At 42.0% G+C, this 23,206-nt stretch overlaps 1 protein-coding gene and 1 long non-coding RNA gene across 5 annotated transcripts; one reads left to right on the forward strand and one right to left on the reverse strand.

Moving 5' to 3' along the window:
• Positions 1-1,547: 1,547 nt before the first annotated feature.
• Positions 1,548-3,873, reverse strand: LOC144284537 (uncharacterized). Of its 2 annotated transcripts, none has more exons than XR_013352969.1 (2): positions 2,139-3,873; positions 1,548-1,909 (listed from the first exon to the last, which is right to left on the reverse strand). It is a non-coding gene; the product is annotated as an uncharacterized LOC144284537 (long non-coding RNA). The 2 variants fall into 2 exon arrangements; XR_013352970.1 differs by having other exon boundaries at positions 1,996-3,873.
• PLPBP (pyridoxal phosphate binding protein) lies at positions 2,556-21,906 on the forward strand. Of its 3 annotated transcripts, none has more exons than XM_077849142.1 (8): positions 2,556-2,715; positions 5,116-5,223; positions 5,300-5,335; positions 6,156-6,231; positions 16,606-16,740; positions 18,485-18,627; positions 19,313-19,411; positions 20,541-21,906. In XM_077849142.1, exons 1-8 carry the CDS (start codon positions 2,617-2,619, stop codon positions 20,670-20,672), a joined length of 828 nt encoding a protein of 275 aa, XP_077705268.1. In that variant the 5' UTR covers positions 2,556-2,616; the 3' UTR covers positions 20,673-21,906. The 3 variants fall into 3 exon arrangements, with proteins under 3 accessions (XP_077705268.1, XP_077705266.1, XP_077705269.1); XM_077849140.1 differs by lacking the exon at positions 2,556-2,715 and adding an exon at positions 3,039-3,186; XM_077849143.1 differs by lacking the exon at positions 2,556-2,715 and adding an exon at positions 3,119-3,133.
• The last annotated feature ends 1,300 nt before the right edge of the window (positions 21,907-23,206 follow it).

The raw sequence follows: 23,206 nt of genomic DNA on the forward strand, positions 1-23,206 counted from the left end.
ATTTAAACTGGGACATGAGCATTATCTCTCTGCTTCTCTTTAGAGCCAAGTAATCAGGCAACTATAATTTTCTATTTATCTTTTTTTTAATCCCCCAAAAGAATCACAGTAAACTCAGAAGGAAGCAGTTTTTAAATCCATGAATGTTTTTCTCATAATTCATGGCCTCAGATGACAGGTGAATGTTTTAAACGCTTGATGACATTTATGGTGAAAGTATAATTTTTTTTATAAAATTCTTTATAAAATCTGTTCTTCTGGGTATTTGGCTTTTTAATCTCTTTCCCTCTTTGCCCTTGCAAACTGTTGGAGCAATTTGAAGATAGTACAGGTGATGAAGCGATTGTGGACCTTCATTTTTCAAGGACTAGTAGGAAAGAATGAAGTGTTAAATTAGATGATGTCCCAGAGTGTGGAAGAGAAGATTACTAAAAAACTAAGAAAAAAGTGGAATCCGATTCATTCAAAAGCATAGCTGAGAGGGAAAGACACTGGAAAATGTGAAATGAGACTAGGGTCACCTTGATCTTTTTATCTTTACTTCATTTTCTTAAGGTTATAGCATCTTAGAAACGAATCCACCATTAAAAAAAAAGCCTGTCTTACTCATGCTGGTCTCTCCCCAAGTTACCTTTACAGAGAAACGCCTCTATGTAGATATGTAGACTGAATAGATTAGCAGGGTGGAGGAACTAACATTGATTGAAACTTTGCACTTGCTTTGGGGTAGCACTCTGCTAAGTGTGTCGCACATGCTGTCTTGATTGATCACCACTGCACCTCAGAAGGGAAGGACTCCATTTTATAAATGAAAAAATGAGAACTTCAGTAACTTACCCTAGATCACAGTTTAGTGAGGAATCCAAGATTCAGTGTGTGTCAATTCTATGCCACCAGTGCCCAATCTTGGCACCACTATCCTTACTAACTTGAAATTTTAAGTCACTCTTCTGATGCCTTCTTGGGAGCCACACACACTTAGAATATGGGGAATGAAAGGAGGTTGACCTTAGAAGTCAAAGAAGACAACTGACCTATTAAATCTATTAAATGAAGACCCCTGCTGTTGTCATAATAACGTATCTCCTAGATTGTGGATACATCTTTTAGATCTGATGAGGTATCTATAGTTTTTAAGATGTTTTCTTTTTTTTTTTTTAATTTGTATTTATTTATGATAGTCACACACAGAGAGAGAGAGAGAGGCAGAGACATAGGCAGAGGGAGAAGCAGGCTCCATGCACCGGGAGCCCGACGTGGGATTCGATCCCGGGTCTCCAGGATCGTGCCCTGGGCCAAAGGCAGGCGCCAAACCGCTGCGCCACCCAGGGATCCCTTAAGATGTTTTCTTAAAAACACAGGGGCACCTGTGTGGCTCAGTCAGTTAAGCATCCAAGTCTTGATTTTGGCTCCGGTCATGCTTGATCTCAGGGTCCTGGGGTGGAGCCTTGCGTCAGGCTCTGTGCTGGGCATGGAGCCTGGTAAAGGTTCTCTCCCTCTGCAACACCCCGTGTGTCCCACTTGCTCAGCTCTCTAAGAAAAAAACGTGAAGTAGCCTGTCAGTTTATACCCGAGTTGAAAGGTGCTGGGCGGCAAGTCAGTGGTGGGAGGAGCAAAGGGAATTAGAGTGACCAGGATCGTGTGAAGAGATGTACAGAGGAAGGACTGGGTGAACCTGACATGCTTAAACTGACAGGCTCCAACTCTGCGTGAGCTCCGGGATGAGGCGGCGGGGCCGCAGGCGGCGCTGACCTCTGGAGACGCGGTCCCGAACCGAGGCGGCTGTGAGCAAGTACCACGAAACGGTCTCCCGGGGCCGGCGGACTCCACGGGTAGAGCTGGCGACGCCCGACCTCGGCCGTTAAGCTCAAGCCCCACTTGGGTGTGGAGATTACTCAAAAATAAAATCCTTAAAAAAAAAAAAAAAAAAAGGACTCATTAAGTAGACCTTACTTTGGAGATACTGGGTTAAAGGTACCCATTGAAATGTTTTACTTTTTATGCCCCTGTCGGGGATGCCTTGTGTTCCGGCGCGGACCGCGACCTGGGCAGCCCCGGACTCCGGGGCCACAGGGATCAATGACCACACATTTGACCCACGCCGCCTTCCTGAGAAACAGCGTTCTTTTCTCTCATACCGGTTCCTCCACTAAGAGCCGTGTCTCCCGCCCTAGCGGCTTCGAGTCCCGGTCCCCGCGCGGACGTCTCGGTTCCCGGCTCTGACCGCCGGGGCCGACGGGCACACCTGCGGGACGTCTGTAGAGACGAGGACCCCCGAATAGGCCGCGGCCTTTCGGAGGAAGCTCCCGCGGGGGCGGCGGTGGGGGCGGCTCCGGCAGCTGGACGCGGAAGGCTCCCATCGGGGGGCGCGCGGGGGGCACGGGAACCACGGCAGGCCGGCCTCCACGCCCCAGGCCCCCGCGTCCTCCCCAAAATGGCCGCCGCCGCGGGGCGGGGCCTGCCGCCCCCGTCCCGCCCCCGCGTTGCCCGCTGTCGATTGGGTGAGCCGACTGGCTGGTGAACGGCGATTGGGCCCCACGAGACGTGCGCGGGGCGGGACCGGAAGGCGGTCTCGGCCTGGGGGTGCGGGGGTCCCCGCGCGGGTGGGTCCGGGGGATGTGGAGAGCTGGCAGCATGTCGGCGGAGCTGGGAGTCGGGTTCGCACTGCGGGCAGTGAACGAGCGCGTGCAGCAGGCGGTGGCGCGGCGGCCGCGGGTGAGAATGGAGGCGCGGGGACGCTGGGCGGCCGCTTTGAGGAGGGAGGCCCCTGCGTAGGAGTGGGTCGTCACGGTGACGCAGAGCGGGTCTCCCGCGGGGACGGCGGCGCAGGTGGCGGAGCCCCCAGAAGGCTAGCCAGGGCTTTCTGGAGGTTGGCTCGGTTGGAGCTGAAAGTATCCACTACCCGAGGAAGTGACCGGCCCCCGGCATCGCGACCGTTGCCCGTCCCTCGCGTGGCGGGCTCCGCAGCCTTAGCAGACGGCCGCCGCGCGGCCCTGTGCCCCATCCACCACGGGGACACCTGCAGGAGGCCAGGTCTCCCGGGATCACGTGTGGGCAGCGCCTGACAGCTAGCGGATGCTCGTGGCGGAAAGCGGAGGTGGATTGGCCGCGCTCTGGAGACGGCGCTGCACGGGCACGTTTGGCAGTGCTCCCTCGCAGGGGCGAGCTGACATCCCATCCCAAGCGGTTTGCAGGAACGCTTTTCCTCCCCTTATCTCCTCTTGAAATTTCATTAGACCGAGGGCCAGTGTTTACTCCTCACACTGTAGGTTTAAGCTCGATGGTGTGGAGTGAGACACAACTGAACAAAAAGGTCAAACTCGGAATGTCAGAACTCAGAATGCTTTCCTGGAGCGGAACACCTTTATTAGTAGAGTCTTTGCTTGGCTACGAACTAGATGTTATCTTGAATTAAGTCACTTAACGACTCTGGCCCTGAGTTGTCTCATCTGCCGTAGGCAGTAAAATAAGCTCCGATTGCTTTAAGCTCACTGCTGGCCTTAATGTTCTATGATTCTCAGGGATTCTCCAAGAGAAGCTAGGGATTTCCCTGACAAACATCACTCAGGGAGGTTCTCCCAGCAAAGCTCCTCAGGCAGATGGGTTGCCTGTTCAGTTTTCTCTGGAAATCATCAATTCATCAACACGGTGGTAGAAAGTATGACATGGTCTCATAAAGGCTGGTAATGCATCCCTGAGAAGGAAGAGGAAACGTCTTGCTAATAGCTCTGAGTCCTCAGGGCCTTTGAAAATACAGTGATTCTCATAAAATTAGCCACTACAATCATATAAGAAAAGGGCATTCAGGGTTTCTTCCATGTGGTGTTCAGAGACATGAAGTTATGCCTGTTTTAAGCCTGTTTACTTGTGGGTCTTTCTTTTTTTTAATTTTTATTTATTTATGATAGTCACACAGAGAGAGAGAGAGAGAGGCAGAGACACAGGCAGAGGGAGAAGCAGGCTCCATGCACCGAGAGCCCGATGTGGGATTCGATCCCGGGTCTCCAGGATCGCGCCCCGGGCCAAAGGCAGGCGCCAAACCGCTGCGCCACCCAGGGATCCCACGCCACCCAGGGATCCCACTTGTGGGTCTTTCTAAGCAGTAAAGTAATCCACATGAAGGAAGGACCCACTGTGTCTGGTGTCCTTCATTCATGTCTACGGAATCACCATGAGTGTATCATTGCTGCCCTCTCAAAAAAATGAGTCTCTGCTTCATTTTATACACAGGCAATAAAAGAGATCTTTGGAAAAAAAGAAAAGAAAATACAGTGGTTCTGTAAAAATAGCAGAGGGTGAAAAAAAAAAATAGCAGAGGGTGATGGCATACATGAAAACCGAGCTGCATGAGGATAGGTGGATTTCTTAATGCCTCTGTATGGATTAGGTTGAAGCAGAATGCAGAGAAGCTCTGCTTTTTATGTAATTGTTGTAAACCCCGGGGGGGGGGGGGGTCATCATATTGGTCTAATTCTGAGTCCAGAGTTTTTGATGTCCCTGCCTCAGTTCTGCTACTCGTTCTTGATTAGAATGAACAGTAAATTACATAGCTGCCCTACACAGACCACTTTTGAGAGTGGGGGGCAATATTAATCACTATGCCAGGACCAGAATAGGTTTCCAAAACGTAACCTTGGGGTTTTGGAAGCAAGAAGTGGCATCCCCTCTAGTCAGAGAGTAGTGCCTTCCCTTCATGAAGTGCTTCTTAAACCTCCAACCATGGTATGCAAGAGCATCATCTGGAGAGTTTGTTTAAAAAGCAGATTTTCAGACTCCCAACACCAGATATTCAGATTCAGTAGGTCTGGAGTGGTACCCAGATGATGCTGATGCAGTTGGTCAAAGACCACATTTTAAGGAAATACTGCTTTTACTTACCTACCTGAGAGAGATTAGATATTAAAGTAGCTAACACATTAAATTTGGATGCTATGCATTTGAAAGGCATCCGATCAACATTATTTGATACTGGTTTCTCTCCAATATTGGAATAATGGAGCTTACCCAATGTCAAGTGAAGACCTGTGCTGATTGAGTCTATGAGATCCATCTTATAGAACTTACTGGAATAATATTCCTAAATGTTCACTCATTTGGCTCTTTCCCTCTTGGCAGGATCTTCCAGCCATCCAGCCCCGGCTAGTAGCAGTCAGCAAAACCAAACCTGTGGAAATGGTGATTGAAGCCTACTGTCATGGCCAGCGCACTTTTGGGGAGAACTATGTAAGCCTTTTTCCAGTCTGCCTTTGGAAAAGTCATGATGGCCAGACTTCTGATTCCTTCTGTTTTTACCCTTTAGGTTCAAGAACTGCTAGAAAAGGCATCAAATCCTAAAGTAAGTGGATATCTGAATTCTTTTGAGTTTGTACTTAATCTTAGGCCTTCAGTTGAAAGTCACACCCACTTTGGTGGTTGAGTTTTACAGCAGGGTGAACTGGCGGTAGAAATGTCCACATTCACCTTGAACTCCAAATATTGCACAGCTAGATTTTCTTTCTCTATTAAAACTAAGACGGGCAGCCCCGGTGGCCCAGTGATTTAGCACCGCCTTCAGCCCGGGGTGTGATCCTAGAGACCTAGGATCGAGTCCCGCGTCGAGCTCCCTACATAGAGCCTGCTTCTCCTTCTGCCTGTGTCTCTGCCTCTCTCTCTCTCTCTGTCATGAATAAATAAATAAAATTTTAAAAATCTTAAAAAAAAAACAAAAAACTAAGACTGTAGTTTTCTCCTTTGCAGCTTTTTGGTTGTGGTGATTTAGGAGCTTGCTGTAATCCTGGATCCTTTTGAGATTTGAACGCTTTAATCAGTTCATCCTTTTTTTCTTTTTTTTTTTAAAGTGGGCTCCACACCCAGTGTGTGGCTTGAACTCACGACCCTGAAATCGAGAGTCATGTGCTTTACCAGTTGAGCCAGCTAGATGCCCCATAATCAGTTCATCTTTAATGGATGATATCTAAAAGATGGAGAGAAGTGATGGGAACAAGGAAGAGAAACAGAGTAGAAGCCATAGGTTTTTCTCACTTAAGAGCCTGGCTAAAGATGGTGGTAGTGGTTTCTGCATAGACATGAACAGTCAGAAGGGTGTGTGTAAGGTATTTGAGCCAGCAAGGCCTTCATAAATTCTAAGTCAAACATGGTTACCTTTTTCTCTTCAGATTCTGTCTTCGTGTCCCGAGATCAAATGGCACTTCATTGGACACCTACAGAAACAAAATGTCAACAAATTGATGGGTAAGATAAATTTCTAAATATGAAGACAAAATCTCTTTATCATTATATTACTTATACTACTTTCTATGGAAAAGAGAACAGGTTTTAGAATAGTCCTAATTCACCTTTTGTGTTCTGGAGTTTTGGGGGAAAATAAATTTTAATTCTTAGTATAAAGTAAAAGCCTCATACCAACAACAGAATGAATTCACCATTGACTGGGTTGTTTATACTTGGAAACCTACCCTACTTGAAGATGCTAGGTATCATATGATAGTCTTTCAAATGAATTATAAGGAATTGTAGCTCATAAGATTTTTCAGTTGGCCAGGGAGACATTTTTGTCCTTTTCCCTTTAAATGTAAAGCTATAGGAGTGCCTGGGTGCCTCAGAAGCATCTGCCTTCAGCTCAGGTCATGATCTAAGGTCCTGGGATCGAGCCCCATGTTGGGCTCCCTGTTCAGTAGAGAGTCTGCTTCTCCCTCTCCCTCTGCTACTCCACTTGCTAGTACTCTTTCAAATAAATAAATAAATAAATAAATAAATAAATAAATAAATGTTTTTTAAAAATGAATAAATGTAAGGCTATAGTAAATAAAATATACAATAAAACAAAAACAGTACATAATAAAATACAATATACAGTGAAATATAATACAGCAAAGTAAAATTAAATATTAACTACAGAAAGACTTAACTGTATGACAATGGCACGTGGAAGTCTGTTTGAGGAACCAAATACTTATTTCTCTCAACGTGCAAAATTAAAATAACCTGGTTTTTTATAGGCAGCTTTTTTTTTTTTTTTTTTTTTTTAATGATAGTCACAGAGAGAGAGAGAGGCAGAGACACAGGCAGAGGGAGAAGCAGGCTCCATGCACCGGGAGCCCGACGTGGGATTCGATCCCGGGTCTCCAGGATCGCGCCCTGGGCCAAAGGCAGGCGCTAAACTGCTGCGCCACCCAGGGATCCCCTATAGGCAGCTTTTTTGAAGTATAATTGACCTAACGTAAATTATATATACTTAAAGTGCACAATTTGATTAGTTTCAACATATGGTTGTACTTGTGAAACCATCACAGCAAAGTAGTAAACACATTCATCACCCCCAAAAGTTTCCTTATACTCTTTGTAACCCCTCCTTCCTGCTTCCCCTCCGCCACCCTATCCCTCCTTCAGCACTACTTAACTTGCTTTCTATCACTGTAGATTAGTTTACCTTGTGGGGCACCTGAGTGGCTCTGTCAGTTGAGCATCTGCCTTCAGCTCAGGTCATGATACCAGGGTCCTGGGATCGAGTCTCATATTGAGTTCCCTGCTTAGCAGGGAGTCTGCTTCTGCCTCTCCTCATGTCTCCCCTGCCTCTCCCCCTGCTCCTGCTCTCTCGCTCTCTCAAATAAATAAACAAAATCTTTTTAAAATAGGGGGGAAAAATAGATTAGTTTACCTTAAGAGTTTTATATAAATGGAATCATAAAATATGTACTTTTATCAGTCTGACTTCTTCCACTCAGCATAATTATTTTAAGGTTCATAATATTGATTTATGTATCAGTAGTTCATTCCTTTTTGTTTACCCACTCACCTGTTGATGGACATTTGAGTTGCTTCTAATTTGGGGCTATGACAAAATTGTTATGGAGGTGAGGGGGAAAAATTGTCATGAACATCTTTATGTGGACTTTTTCTTTTAAGATTTTTATTAATTTATTAATTTGAGAGAGAGCATGCGTGCTGGGGTGGGAGAAGCCAGGAGAACAGAGGGAGAGGGACAAGCAGACTCCACATTGATCTTGGAGCCTGGTGCAAGGCTTGATCTCACGACTGTGAGATCATGACCTGAGCTAGCCGACTGAGACATCCAGGCACTTCTGGACTCTTTCTTACCTCTTGGAATAAATACCTAGGAGTAGAATGGTTGAGTCACATGATAAATATATGTTTAACATTTTTTATAATTCTGATAAAATATACATAACACAAAGTTTAGCATCTTCACTATTTTTAAGTATACAGTTCAGTGGCATTAAGTACATTCACATTGTTTGCAACCATCACTACTATATCTTCTATAACTCTTCCTCTCTCAGAACTGAAGCTCTATACCCATCATGTATGTTTAACTTTTGAAGAAACTGCCAGACTGTCCTCTAAAGTGGTTGTGCCATTGTACATTCCCACCAGCAGTGTTCAAGTTTCTCCACATCCTTGTCCACACTTAACACGGTCAATCTTTTAATTTTAGCCATTCTAGTAGGTATGTGCTGCTGCCCTTGCATTTCCCTAATGACTAATGATGTGGAACATCTTTTCACGTGTTTGCATCTGTTCACCTTCTTCAGTAAAGCCTCTATCAAAGTCTTTTGCCCATTTTCTAATTGGATTTTTTTACCTTTCAGAGAGAATTCTTTATATATTCTGGATACTAGTTCTTTATCAGATACATGCTTTGCAATATCTGCCACTCTATTGCTTGTCTTTTCATTTTCTTAACAGTGTCTTTTGAAGAGCAGAAGTTTTTAATTTGATGCAGTCCAATTATCAATTTAGATTTTCATAGACTCTGCTTTCTATGTTGTGTCTAAAACATATTTCCCGGGGATCCCTGGGTGGCGCAGCGGTTTGACGCCTGCCTTTGGCCTAGGGCGCGATCCTGGAGACCCAGGATCGATTCCCACGTCGGGCTCCCGGTGCATGGAGCCTGCTTCTCTCTGCCTGTGTCTCTGCCTCTCTTTCTCTCTCTGTGACTATCATAAATAAATAAAAAATTAAAAATAAATAAAAATAAAAAAATAAAACATATTTCCCTATGGTTCAAGTGACACAGATTTTCTCCTAGCAACTTTATATAGTGTTTGGTCTTATATTAGGCATATATTATTCACTCTGAGTTAATTTTAGTATATGGTTCAAGGTATGATTCTAAGTTGTTTTTGTTCTTTAATATCTCATTGTTCCAATACTACTTGTTGGACAGTCTGTCCTTTCTCCATTGCATTCCTCTGTACCTTTATCAAAATCAGTTATCCATGGGTTTATTTCAAGACTATTTACTTGATCCACTGTTCTGTTTATCTTTTATACTAGTAGCATGCTATTTTGATTTACTGGAGCTTTATAATAATTCTTAAAAATCAGTAGTGTTGGGGCAGCCCAGGTGGCTCAGCGGTTTAGTGCCGCCTTTAGCCCAGGGAGTGGTCCTGGAGACCCGGGATCGAGTCCTGCATCGGGCTCCTTGCATGGAGCCTGCTTCTCCTTCTGCCTGTATCTCTGTCTCTCTCTGTGTGTGTCTCTCTCATGAATAAATAAATTAAATCTTTAAAAAAAAAATCAATAGTGTTAGTCCCCAACTTTTTCTTCTTTTTCAAAGTCTTTTTGGCTATTCTAGATCCTCTGCATTTCCATATAAACCAATTTATCAGTTTCTACCAAAACAAAACAAAAATCCTGCTAGGTATTTGATTAGAATTGTATTGAATCTATAGATCAATTTGGAGAACATTGGCATAGTAAAAATACTGAATCTCCCAACGCATTAATAAGGTATAGTTTAGTATTTATTTAGGTCTTCTTTAATTTCTCACAGTAATATTTTGCAGTTTTCTTTGTGCAGGATTTCCTCATCTTTTGTCTGATTTATATCTAACTTTTTCTTATGTTGATGCTATCTGCTGATACTATTATTGAGCTGTTACTTCAATTTCTGATTGTTACTAATATATAATAGTTGATTTTTGTTTTTTGTATATTTTGTATATTCATCTATCCTGCAACTTTATTAAACTCATGCTAGTAGTTCTACTTATTCTAGTAGTTTCTTGTTAGTTTTTTAAGTTCTACTTATTCCAGTAGTTTAAAGGGTTTTTGTTTTGTTTTTTTGCAGATTTCATATAATTTTCTACATAGACAATTATGTTACCTGTGAACAATTCACTTCTTCCTTTCCAATCTGGATGCCTTTTATTTCTTTTTCTTGCCTTATTATACTAGCTAATACCTCCAATACAGTATTGAATAGAATTGCTAAGAGTGTGCATGCATGTTTTTATTGGTGTCTTTTATCAGAAGGAGGAATTTCCCTTCTGTACTAGTTTGCTGAGGATCGACCTAGTTTGATAAATCAAGAATCAGTGTTAGATTTAGTCAAATGCTTTTGCTGTATACATTAAAATAATCCTACAGTTTTTCTTTTTCAGTTTATTAACATGTTGAATTATATTTATTGAGTTTCAAATGTTAAACCTTGCCTATGAATAAACTCATTTGGTCAGGCAGTAGTATCCTTTTACTATAATGTTGCATTTGATTTGTCAAGTTTTGCTTAGAATGTTTGCATCTACATTCATAAGGGACATTGGTCTTTCACTTTCTTGTAATATCTTTTTTTTAGGTTTGATAACAGAATAATGCTGGCCTCATAGAATGAACTGGAAAGTATTCCCAACTCTTCAGCCTTTTGAAAGAATTTATGTGGAATTGGTATTCTCTTCCTTAACTGCATGGTAGAATTTACCACTGAGGCCTGGATTTGCTTTGTAGGAAGGTTTTTAACTATAATTTAAATTTTATTGATAGATTATTTACATAATCTGTTTTTTCTTGGGTGAGCTTTGTTACTTTATGTTTTGCAGGAGTTTGCCCAATTCATCTAAAGCAATGAATTTATGAGCATTCAGTTGTTTGTAATATCCCTTTATTATCCTTTTAATATCTGTAGAATCTGTAGTGATGTCAACTCATTCCTGATGTTGATAATTTGCTTCTTCTCTTTTTTCCCTAATCCATCTGGCTGAAGGTTTATCAATTTTATCAGTCTTTTCAAAGAACTAGTTTTAGTTTCACTAATTGTTCTCTCTTGTTTTATTAGTATAATATGTTTTATAAACAAAAATAATAATGATGTATTATAGGATTTATAGCATATGAAAAAGTAAAATGCATTGAAACAATGGCATACAAAATGGAAAGTAAGAAACAGAAGTATGCTATTATAAGGTTCTTAAGCTACATATGAAGAAGAATGACACCATTTTAAGTAGACTGTGTATGAGTTCAGCTTTAAAGCAACCAATAAAATAAAATTAAAAAAATAAAAAAATAAAGCAACCGATAAGCTAACCTGGCTGGCTCAGTCAGTAGAGCATACAACTTGATCTTAGGGTCATGAGTTCAAGGCCTATATTGGGCATAGAGCTTACTAAAAAATTAAATAGAATAAAGCAACCAATAAAATGACACAATGAAAAAAAAATGACACAATGGAGTTAGAGCTAATAAGTCAGCAAAGAAGATAAAGTGGAGTAATAAAAATATGTGAAATTGTGGTTTGATTTGCATTTCCCTAATGACAAATGAAGTTGAGCATCTTTTCATGTGTTTATTGGCCATTTGTACATCTTTGGAGAAATGTCTATTCAAATCCTTTGTGTGTGCTTTTAATTGAGCCTTTTTATTGTTTAATTGTAAAAGTTCTCTATATAGCCTAGGTACCAGTCCTTTATGACGTATATGATTTGCAAATATTTTCTCCCATTCTGTGGGTTATCTGTTTACTTTCTCCATGGTATCATTTGTAGCTCAGGAATTTTTCATTTTAATGTACTCCAATTTATCTCTTCATTCTTTTGTGGCATATGCTTTTGGTGCTATAGCTAAGAAATCCAAGGTCACAAAGAATTTTTTTTAAGTAATCTCTGTGCCCAATGTGGGGCTTGAACTCACAACCTTGAGATCAAGAGTCAGATGCTCTACTGACTGAACCAGCCAGATGTCCCCAAGGTCACAAATATTTACTCCTGTTTTTTGTAAGAGTTTTAGAGTATTAAATCTCACCTTTGGGTCTGAGTTAATTTTTATGTATAGCCTAAGGAAGAGGGAGATGCAACTTCATTCTTTTTCATTGAACTTTTTTTGCACTTTCACCTTATTTTTTAGAGATATTTTTACTGACTATAGAATTCTACCTTGACAGTTTTGTCTTTCAGTACTTTAAAAATATTGCTCCACTGTCTTCACTTAACACTGTTTCCAGTGAGAAATATGCTGTCATCCTATCTTTGTTTCTCTGCATATATCATGGGGTTTTTTTTTCTCTTGCTACTTAAGATTTTTCTCATTATCACTGGTTTTGAGTGATTTGATTATGATGTGCCTTGGCATAATTTTTTCCACGTTTCTTGTACTTGGGGTTCATTGAGCTTCTTGGATCTGGTATTTGCAGTTCTAATCAAGTTTAGAATTTTTTCAACTATTGTTTCTTCACATATATTTTCTGCCCCCCACCTTCTCTTCTCCTTTGGGGACTCCAGTTATGTATTTAATCTGCTTGAGATGATTCCACAGCCCACTGATGCTCTTTTAATTTTTATGATTTATTTTCCCCTCTCTGTGTTTAACTTTGGGTAATTTCTTCAAGGTAACTAAGCTTTTCTTTAGCATTATCTAATTTGCCATTAATCCCATCAGTGGATTTTTCATCTCCTATTATGTTATAGTTTTCATACTTAGAAGTTTAGTTTGAGTCTTTTTTTATATCCTCTATTTCTCTCTATAATTTTTAATAATTTTTAATATATGGATAGTTATAACTTTTAATGTGCTATCTACTGATTCTATTATTTTTGACAGTCTGGAGTAGTTTAACCATCATTATGTATCGTATTTTCCTGCTTCTTTGCCTGATCTTTTTTTTTTTTTTTTTTTTTGGACAGCCAAACATTGTGAATTTTCTTGTTGGGAGCTGGTCATTTTCATATTCCCATTTCATATTCCATTTCATATTCCATTTCAATTCCTATTCCTCAACATTTTTGAGCTTTGTTTGGAACACAGTTATTGGGAACAGTGTGATCTTTTTAGGTCTTGCTTTTAAGATTAGTTGGTGTGACTGCAGCAGAGCTCAGTCTAGGGTTAATAGTTCCCCATTACTGAGACAAGACCCTCTGTATACTCTACCCCCAGTACCCCATGAATCTTGAGCATTCCAGCCTGTCTGGTGGAAATCAGCATTAGTCCATGCCCTCCATGAACATCAGGCACTGTTTCTTCTTTTTTTCTTTTCTTTTTTTTTTTTTTAAGATTTTATTTATTCATGAGAGACACAGAGAGAGAGAGAGAGGCAGAGACACAGGCAGAGGGAGAAGAAGCAGGCTCCATTACAGGGACTCGATCCTGGGACTCCAGGATCACACCCTGGGCCAAAGGCAGGCACTAAACTGCTGAGCCACCCAGGGATCCCCGGCACTGTTTCTCCTAATCCTTTCAAATATTTCTATACTCAGCCATGGCTGATTTCCTCACATGCACGTGCTGATCCATACCCAGCTGCGTTCTGGAGGGGAGCCCTTCACAAATCACCAGTGATCTCTCTGTGTGCAGCTGTCTCTTCTCCTAAATTCTGCTCTGTGAACTCTAGCTACTTTCCAGATTCTCAGTCATGTCCTCAACTCAGGGTCCACGCTCTTCCTGTGCTCCCCTTCCCTGCGCCACATTCTAAAAACTCTAGGCAGTAACCTGGGGCAACTGGGCTCACTCTATTTGTTTCTCATCCCTCAGAGGTCACTGTCTTCCATACCCATTTCTTGTAAACCATGGTTTCATGTATTTTGTCCATTTGGTTGTTCAGGTAGGGTAAATCTGACCCCTGAATTTGTTGGGAAGCAGAAGTCTACTATATTATTATTAAAAGCTGTTTCAAGGGACACCTGGGTGGCTCAATGGTTGAGCATCTGCCTTTGGCTCAGGGCGTGATCATGGAGTCCCGGGATCAAGTCCCCTATTGTGCTCCCTTCATGAAACCTGCTTCTCCCTCTGCCTACATCTCTGCCTCTCTCTGTGTGTCTCCCATGAATAAATAGATAAAATATTTTTTAAATGAAATAAAATAAAGGCTGTTTCATATCAGATATGGGGGAAGTAGGAAGCCTATATATACTTAATAAATGGCAACAAGACAATCAGCTTTTTATTAAAGAAATAATTAAATTAGAATCCCTTCCTCAGTGTAAATTCTAGCTAAATTAAAGAATATTAACTTGAATATCAAAACTATAAAAGTATTAGAAGAAAATATAGAAAAATATGTTTATTTTTTCAGACTGATGAAAGGCCTTTCTAAATAAAATAAAATCTGGAAGCCATAAAAGAAACAATTAGCACATTTGCTTATAAAAATTAAAGCTTTCTATAAGTCATAGCAAAAGAGAAACACAGATTGGTAGTTAATACTTTTTAAAAGGGGAAGAATGTCCATAATGCATAAAGAACCATATGTATTTTTTTAATCTATAAGAAAAACCTAGGGAAAAACTAAGAATAGGCCATTTATAAGGATAAAATATACAGCCAGTAATCAAATGAAAAATGCTTACCTTTAATAAAAGAAATGCAAAATATAATAATAAATTCTACTTTTCACCAAACAGGTTTGCAAAAAATTAAAAGGCTGCTAATATCCAGTGTTTTGAGAGCATGAGTAAATGAGCACTCCACATTTTGCCAGGAAGATTCTAAAGTGATAGGGCGTTTTTGGATTTCTAGTATCTAACACAGTTTTAATTGTACTTCCTCTATAATCATTTCAGTTCTTGCTGTCCTATAGCAACTTGTATATGTGCACAGAGATCTGTGTCTAAGCTTTGGTTTTGTAGTAAAAAAGAAAAAATGTCTATTAATAAGAACAATGGTAAGTAAATTGTGATCATCTATTCTGTGGAATGTTGCAGTTGTTGAAGTACCAGTGGATTTATGGTACTGATGTAAAAAAAAAAAATTTCCAACATGTATTGCTAACTGGAAGCAAGCAACCCGTAAAACATTTACTGTGAGCAGGGCTGGCTCAGTCGGTAGGAGCACACGACTCTTGATCTCAGGGTTATAAAAGTTCAAGCCCCACGTTGAATGTAGATCTAAGGTCTTAATAAGATATTTAGGGGAAAAAAATTTAGTATGATCCAATTTGTATGTTATTTCAAAAATTACCAGGAAATTATATATCTGGGATGTGTGTGTATTTGATTGGGTGGAAATACACTAAAATACATCTGGAAAAATCCTCATCCCAACAGTAATAGTGGGAGTTTCTAGGGTCAGAGCTTTGAGTTTTTATCGCATGTTGCTTTTTTTTTTTTTTTTTTTTTTTTTTTACACCAAGCACATCTACTCTTGTCTCTTTTAAATACATTTTTTTTTTTAAAGTGAAGTAGTCTGAGCTCAAATTCAGCATTAGGAATTTGAGTCATGGAACACGTGGGTGGCTCAATTATTTAAACAGCTCAGGTCATGATCTCAGGATCCTGGGATGAAGCCCCTGGGTCAGACTCCCTGCTCAATGGGAAGTCTGCTTTCCCTCTCCCTCCAACCCCCCCCCCCAAAATAAATAAATAAAATCTTTTTAAAAATATGGAATCAGTTTACCATTGTTTAAATCACAGCTCTAATATCTGTTAGTTTTGTAAACTTGAATAAACTTTAGCCTTCCTGAGCCTCAGTTTCCCCATTGGTAAGATGGAGGTAAAAATAGTGCTTCATGAACCATGGTAAAGATTAAAAAGCAATAATATAGGGCAGCTCTGGTGGCGCAGCGGTTTGGCACCGCCTGCAGCCTGGGGTGTGATCCTGGAGACCTGGGATCGAGTCCTGCATCGGGCTCCCTGCGTGAAGCCTGCTTCTCCCTCTCCCTCTGCCTGTGTCTCTGCCTCTCTCTCTGTGTCTATGAATAAATAAATAAAATCTTTTTTTAAAAAAAAGCAATAATATATGTACAGGGGTTAGCAAATTGCCTGGGGCATCTCAGTGATCAGAGCAGGCTGCTGATGTTGCCGCTTCTGTCTTCATTATCATGTATCTCAAGCAAGACACACTTCATGTCACATGCATCTTTGGAAAAGGAGATGGTTTCGCTGACATCAGCGGCTCCCATAGCTGTCAGTGTTTGGGTCATTCCAATGTCCTTATTGAATAAGAGCATCCCCATTCCACGGTTTCAGAACATGACGTTATCATGCCAGGGAAGCACTTTGGCCTCCACTGTTATCCTTCCTTTTTTGTCACTTGCCCCGGCTCTCACAGTGTGAACTGAGATTTGGTCCCATCAAGCATGTTCTTAGGAATCTCCACAATTACCAGCCTTTTGAAGCCCGGGGGTGCGTGTGCCGCCTGGTTGCAATATGTCAGCCTCTGTCTCCCCAGTTGGTCCTTTCTGATGAGACAGCAGCGGGCCCACATTGGAACTGACATCTAGTGAAACTGTCACATAAGTCTCAGCAGGACTGAGACTTACTGTCTTGTTCTTTTTCTGGGAAATTGTTCTCCCAGCCACCAAGTCAAAGACTGGTTGTGTATTTCTTGCTGCTAGTAGGGTGAGTGAAGAATTACCTTGCCTCTTTTTCATTACAGCCGTCCCCAATCTCTTCATGCTGGAAACAGTGGATTCTGTGAAGTTGGCAGACAAAGTGAACAGTTCGTGGCAGAAAAAAGGTTCTCCCGAAAGGTTAAAGGTTATGGTCCAGGTTAACACCAGTGGAGAGCAGAGTAAGTGAGCAGACCTGAACTGTAGATTTTTCTTCCCGTAGGATGGTTGAAGGTCAGAAAGAATGACAAGCCTGAGTATGTGATAGCTAAGGTTCTAGAAGGAAATCACAGGCCTTTAAGAAAACTGTTTCCTGTAGAATCTAGATGGCACAGTGACATCTAAGCCAGTCCACATATAATTCTTTCATATATCGTGGTTTCTTAATTCTTAATTTTTTGGTGGCCCAGAATAGGACGAGCCAGGAAGGGGACTGTGACTTAGATCTGAAAATTCCCAAAAGTCCATCACTCCTAAAAGAGATGGCAGAGTTACACATGTAATACTCAGGTGTTGAAATCAGACCTCGGGTTTGAGCTCCAGCACTTTCCAGCATTGTAACCTTGGGCAAGTTACCTAACCTCTCTCTACCTCAGTTTCCTTGGCAGACAGTGATAGTCATAACAGTGCCTACATTAGAGGGTGTCAGGAGGATTGAAAGTGGTAATGTGGGTAGAGCTGTTGGCAGAGAACCCTGCACAGCTTACTTGCTAGCACTTGTTAAGAGTATTTACAGGTCAGTCATTCGCTTGCGACCAGCAGAGCACCAGTATTCACCATACTGTAACATGAAGGAACATGGTGTACACTGTTTTCCAGATAGGCCCTCAGGCCAGGCTTCCTGGGTTCAAATCCCAGTTGTGCAGTTTCTAGTGGTGTGACTTTGGACAAGGTACTGAGCCTCCCTGTGCCTCAGTTTCCTCATCTTTAGAATGGAGAGAGTACTTACCTCGTGGTTATTGTATTAAGTGAAAAGCTGTTAGGACTTGGCACATGTGCCTGACATATAAGTGTTCTGTAAATTTTAACAATTATCATTGTTTCTACATGCACCTAGATTATAATGTTGTCAGCATAGGTACATCTGAAATTGGCTCCAGGTCAAGTCTGTGACATCATTTCTTGATAATTAGCTGTAATCTACTATAATTAAAGATTAAAGTGGATGTTCATAGCCTCTCCATTTGAAAAATGAGGGAAAGAGAATATAAATATTCCTTATAACTGCATAACAATAACATCATTTGCTGCAGATTCCTCCTCCAGTTATTAATTAGCAAGTTCCAATTCATTTTGCAAATGCATAGTGAAAACTGTGTGATATATGCTTCATTTTAAAACATTTACAGTGGGGATCCCTGGGTGGCTCAGCAGTTTAGCGCCTACCTTCAGCCCAGGGTGTGATCCTGGCGTGCCAGGATCGAGACCCACATCAGGCTTCCTGCATAGAGCCTGTTTCTCCCTCTGCCTGTGTCTCTGCCTCTCTCTCTCTCTATGTCTCTGATGAATAAATAAATGAAATCTTAAAAAATAAAAAATAAAATAAAACATTTACAGTTGTAATAAATTAATGAAATCAGAGCTAGGAAAAGAATCCTCCAGTGAATCTGGCATTTTGGCTACATGAGTCTTCTTGGGGTCCCAAGAAAAAGCAATGCTTTTTTCTTTTCCCTCTGCTTCAGCTGTTCTCAGCTCAGATCACTGAGATTCAGATGATCATTACTTAGAACCTGACCAGAAGGGAAGCAACATAGACAAAGACTTCAAAAATAAAGTTACTCTGTAGGACTTGATATGTTTTTTTCCAAAAACGTATCTCTTGCCCGAAAGTCACCTCCTCTGTTATCAAGATGGGATGAAAGTGAAGCCTTCCTCTGGCCAGGTCAAACAGTTTGGTACAAGTGTCTTCTGTTCCTTTTTGTGAAGGTAAACATGGCCTTCTGCCTTCAGAGACAGTATCCATGGTGGAACATATAAATGCCAAGTGCCCCAGCCTGGAATTTGTGGGGCTGATGACCATAGGAAGCTTTGGACATGATCTCAGTCAAGGACCAAATCCAGACTTCCAGGTACTGGGGTCCGAGGATGGGAGGGATTGCTCATGCACTAAGGAAGCATCTTAGCGAAATGCTTTTGCAGGACTGGCTGTTGTAATAAGCTTCAGAGACACCCCAGATATTGCCTGTCTGGGGTTGTAACCCTCTTCTGAACTCTTCTCGTAAGGAAAGGAGAAAATAGATTTCCAGAACCCTACAGACCTTTCTCAGCCCCACTTGAACCTGGTTAAAACACAGTCTTCAGAGAAAATGAGTTCTTTTCTTCATTTCCATCAGCTGATCATTTTTTTATTTTTTATTTTTTTTTTTAAGTAGAACCATGTACTCAAAAACTCTTTGGATAACTTCTGGAAACTTTGGCAGGCCTTGAAACCAATGAGGAATCAGTAACCTTCAGCAGAGATGTTCAGATTCAGCCACTTTAAAGATCCTTAGAGGGATCCCTGGGTGGCGCAGCGGTTTGGCGCCTGCCTTTGGCCCAGGGCGCGATCCTGGAGACCCGGGATCGAATCCCACGTCGGGCTCCTGGTGCATGGAGCCTGCTTCTCCCTCTGCCTGTGTCTCTGCCTCATTCTCTCTCTCTCTCTGTGACTATCACAAATAAATAAAAAAAAAAAATTTAAAAAAAAAAAAAAAAAAAAAAAAAAAGATCCTTAGAGAAGGCAGGAATAAAATAAATGTCATGCTTGTCTGTCAGGTGTTACTCTCCCTCCGAGAGGAGCTGTGTAAAAAGCTGAGTGTCCCTCCTGAGCAGGTGGAGCTGAGCATGGGCATGTCCATGGACTTCCAGCATGCAGTAAGTGTCCTCCCAGGTGCCTTTATTTGCCTCAAGGGGAGGGTCCCAAAGGCCACAGCAGAAAGTGGGTTTTACCAAAAAAAAACCTTTGAAACACCTCATCATAGCAATAGGGCCCCCAATAGCAGTGGCTGTCAACTGTTCCAACATCCCCCACCCCCTGCTTTTCTGAAATGAAATGTGTGGAAATTATAGCCTGACACATAACTTTTTAAAACTCAGTATCATTCCATAAGTGGATTCTAAAGAAATAAGAAGGGGTGCCTGGCTGGCCTGCTCAGTAGAGCATGTGATTCTCGATCTCAGGGTCGGGACGTCAAGCCCCATGGTGGGTGTAGAGATTACCTAAAAAGAAAGGGGGGGTTAAACTATAATATTTTTTAAGTTTATCTATTTTTAAGTAATCTTTACACCCACCATGGAGCTTGACCTCATGACCCCAAGATCAAGAGTCACATGCTCTATCCACTAGGCCAGCGAGGCGGCCCTTAACTATAATTTTTTGAAAAGGCAATGCACTGTGAAATGTTTGGGCATGGATATGTGAGTGTCATAATGACGAAGTCTGAAGTTAATCTTATGGGTAGCTTCACTATGAGTGCAATGGCTATAACTATATACTGATAAAGGCGTGCTGCTTTGGCACCTCAAATATATGTTTTTCAGGACTAGTAAATAACTTGATAAGTGCTAAAAGAAAGTATAAACTTCACTCTGTGTATCCAGTAGTTGCACTCTTGGGAAATCACATATATGAGAACAGTGCAAAAATACTTTGTGTTTATAAGTAAAATGGAATTAGATCCCGTGCTCAAACAATCAAGAGAAGGTTTTTTCAACTGCCTAACCCTGGAACATTAGAAAGGGGTGTGGGCTGTAAGATGCAGTGTGACATCTAACATCCCTGGCCCCAACTAAATGGCATTCATATTCCCTAATCACGGTGACAGCCAAGGAAATGCTTATTTCTCAAACACACCCAAGACGTAGGATGACACCAAGGTTAACCACTGCCCCGTGACCCTCTTCTGCTCCGTTATCGTTTTTCATGGAAGAATGAGAGGCACAGGTTCAGCTTGGCTGCATTATTTTAAACTCAGGCCTTGATGCTTTCTCTTCTTTCCCACAGATTGAAGTAGGATCTACGAATGTCCGAGTAGGAAGCACCATTTTTGGAGAACGAGATTACTCCAAGAAACCTCCCTTAGACAAGTCCGCTGCAGACCTGAAGACCCCAGTGGAAGTGGCGCAGGCACACTGAGCCCAGCACAAACAGCTGTGGCTCCCATCCTGTGGGCTGGTCCAGGAAGACTAACTATGCACTCACCTGGAATTCCATTTTGATGTCCCCTGTGTTACAGCACAGCAACACTCTCCTTGTAACCTGGAGAGAGCATGCTGATGACTGTGTGTATTGACAGGAACCATCTGTACTTAGGATCTGGTGTAACAAGCTCACTGCAGATAGCAGTTTTGGATTGGATTTGAGAAATCCTGACATTTCCACAGGACAGATACCAAATCAGTAGCCAGGCATCGAGTTCAGTTTTGAATCCTGCCCAGGAACACCAACCAACCCATGAATGCCTTTCCCAGATTAAAATGTGGCCACTGATGCCTATAATCACCAAAGTGAGAGGGATTCGCATTTGTCATCTCCCTTAATAGAAAATTTTCTCCTACAAACCCCTCCTGAGTAATTGTCTTTGTTGCTGTGGAGCGAAGTGATTGCTGGCCCCAGTTCCACCACCCCCCCACCCCTCCCCGCCAGTAAATATTGTCTCTACTCTGGAATGACTGTACAGGTACCCCTCCAAACCCAAATCATTGCGGATAAGAGTTTATGGCATTGGCCACCTTGTGGTGTTGATCCTGAAAATCACAGGGGTGACATAAATGGGCTTGGGCCTTTCTCACATCCTCCTGAAGAGACAGGGCTCTGAGCTTTTTCTCAGTGACAGGAAGTCAAGGCTGTGATTTCTTCACCATAATCCTTTTAATGGTGATTTCTCATCAAAGACCAGTGAATCTCCTAGCTCCCCAGAGATTGCTTCAAGGCTAGTTCAGGTTTGCAGTTTCGACAAGGCCTGGCTTTAAGGTTCCCGTCCCTGCGACCATTCCCCAGGCACATCTATAACCTCCCCTCCCCTGCTACATTGATAAGCCAAAATTTTGTAACTTCTTGATTGTTAATAAAGTAGCAAGATATTCAAAAACCAGAAAGCACAATCCTCAGATTCATAACAGATGACTTCAGTCTGTTTAGTTCCTAGATGTCTTTTTCCTTATTTATTTAAGCCCCAGTCTTTAATTTCATGAAACAACTTTCAGAACCTGCTGCTGCTGCTGAATGTAATTTTGTAAAACTTAAAACCATTATGATTAGTTTCAGTCAGAACTCTAACATGATGTTCCAGAGTATATTAAATAAAAATGTGAATTTGAATTATACCATCTGTGCCAATTATAAAGCAATTAAAAGATTTATTTTCTAAGACCTGGTGTAATGAGTGAGTCTAACAGGAACAGGGCATTGGAGCCAACACGTAGCAGCTGTGCCCGTCACTTGACACCGTGCCACCCGAGCTTTAGAGGAAGACTTCCCTTGGGTCATAGCTGTAGCCAAAGGCACACCGTGGATGAGAGAGGAATTCTGAACTTCTAAAGGCAAGAAAATGAAATGTCCATATTTCAGCAATTAAAAGGAAGGTTCCCTCTTGCTGCAAGAACCTCTTTTAAACGGCCCCTAGGTGGCGACATTGGTTAGCCTGTGGGGCCAGATTTCCTGGGAGGGGTCCCTCACCCTGAGTCTCAGTCCTTCAATGGGCAGGAAAGGAGGCCAAAGAGAACACGATTTTTCCAAGTGATAGGATTGCGTCTTGCAAAGACACTAGGTTCCCCCAGATACCTCATTTCTCTGCTAACTGGACCAGGGGTCCGAGGGTGGCTGCAGAACACTTTGGGAGAGGTGAACTGGTCTAAGCTTTTTTTTTTCTTTTAAAGATTGTTAGCTTTTTTTTTTCTTAAGATTTATTTATTTATTCAGAGAGAGGCAGAGAGGCAGAGGGAGAAGCAGGCTCCATGCAGAAAGCCTGACGTGGGACTCGATCCTCGGTCTCCAGGATCACACCCCGGGCTGCAGGGGGCGCTAAACCGCTGCGCCACAGGGCTGCCCTGGTCTAAGCTTTTTAATAAAGAACTCTCTGGATTGTGCCTAGAGATTGGAAACAATGAAGGAGGCAAGCCAGGGGACGGTGAATCAAACCCAGATAAGGAAAGGAAACCAAAGTAGGTCTGTCCAGTATACCCACAGCGGGTATGGGCCTTTGGCAGAGAGAAAAGCGAGCAAAATTATGACTTTGATTTGTTATATGGGAGAGGCAGCAGGTCCGAATACTCCCACGTTTTCATCAGATGTGATAGCATCCACACCAAGTTCCCTGAGTCACAGGAGCAGCTTTCTGGGGCAGACCCACCATGTGGCCTAGCATTCTCTGGGCCCCTCCCATCGCAGCCTGGGCCCTTGCCTGCCCGGTGCCAGCCTGTCACCCTTAGAAGGGTCAGATGCTCAAAGGCTCCCAGTGATCCGGCAACGCTTTGTCCTTGCAAATTTCCTCATAGATTCCAACTGTTGCATCTCTTAATTACTAAAAATATACACTGCCCCTTCCCTGCCTTTTTTAAACGTTACCAGCCCATTAAGCACTCTCCCTTATGTTGTCTCATTTTGCCCCCACAAAAATTGGTAGGGTGATTTTGGCAACATGGTGGTGTCCCTTTGTAGACAGGGCACTG

Source organism: Canis aureus, chromosome 15, assembly GCF_053574225.1.
Source record: "Canis aureus isolate CA01 chromosome 15, VMU_Caureus_v.1.0, whole genome shotgun sequence".
Lineage (NCBI taxonomy): Eukaryota > Metazoa > Chordata > Mammalia > Carnivora > Canidae > Canis > Canis aureus.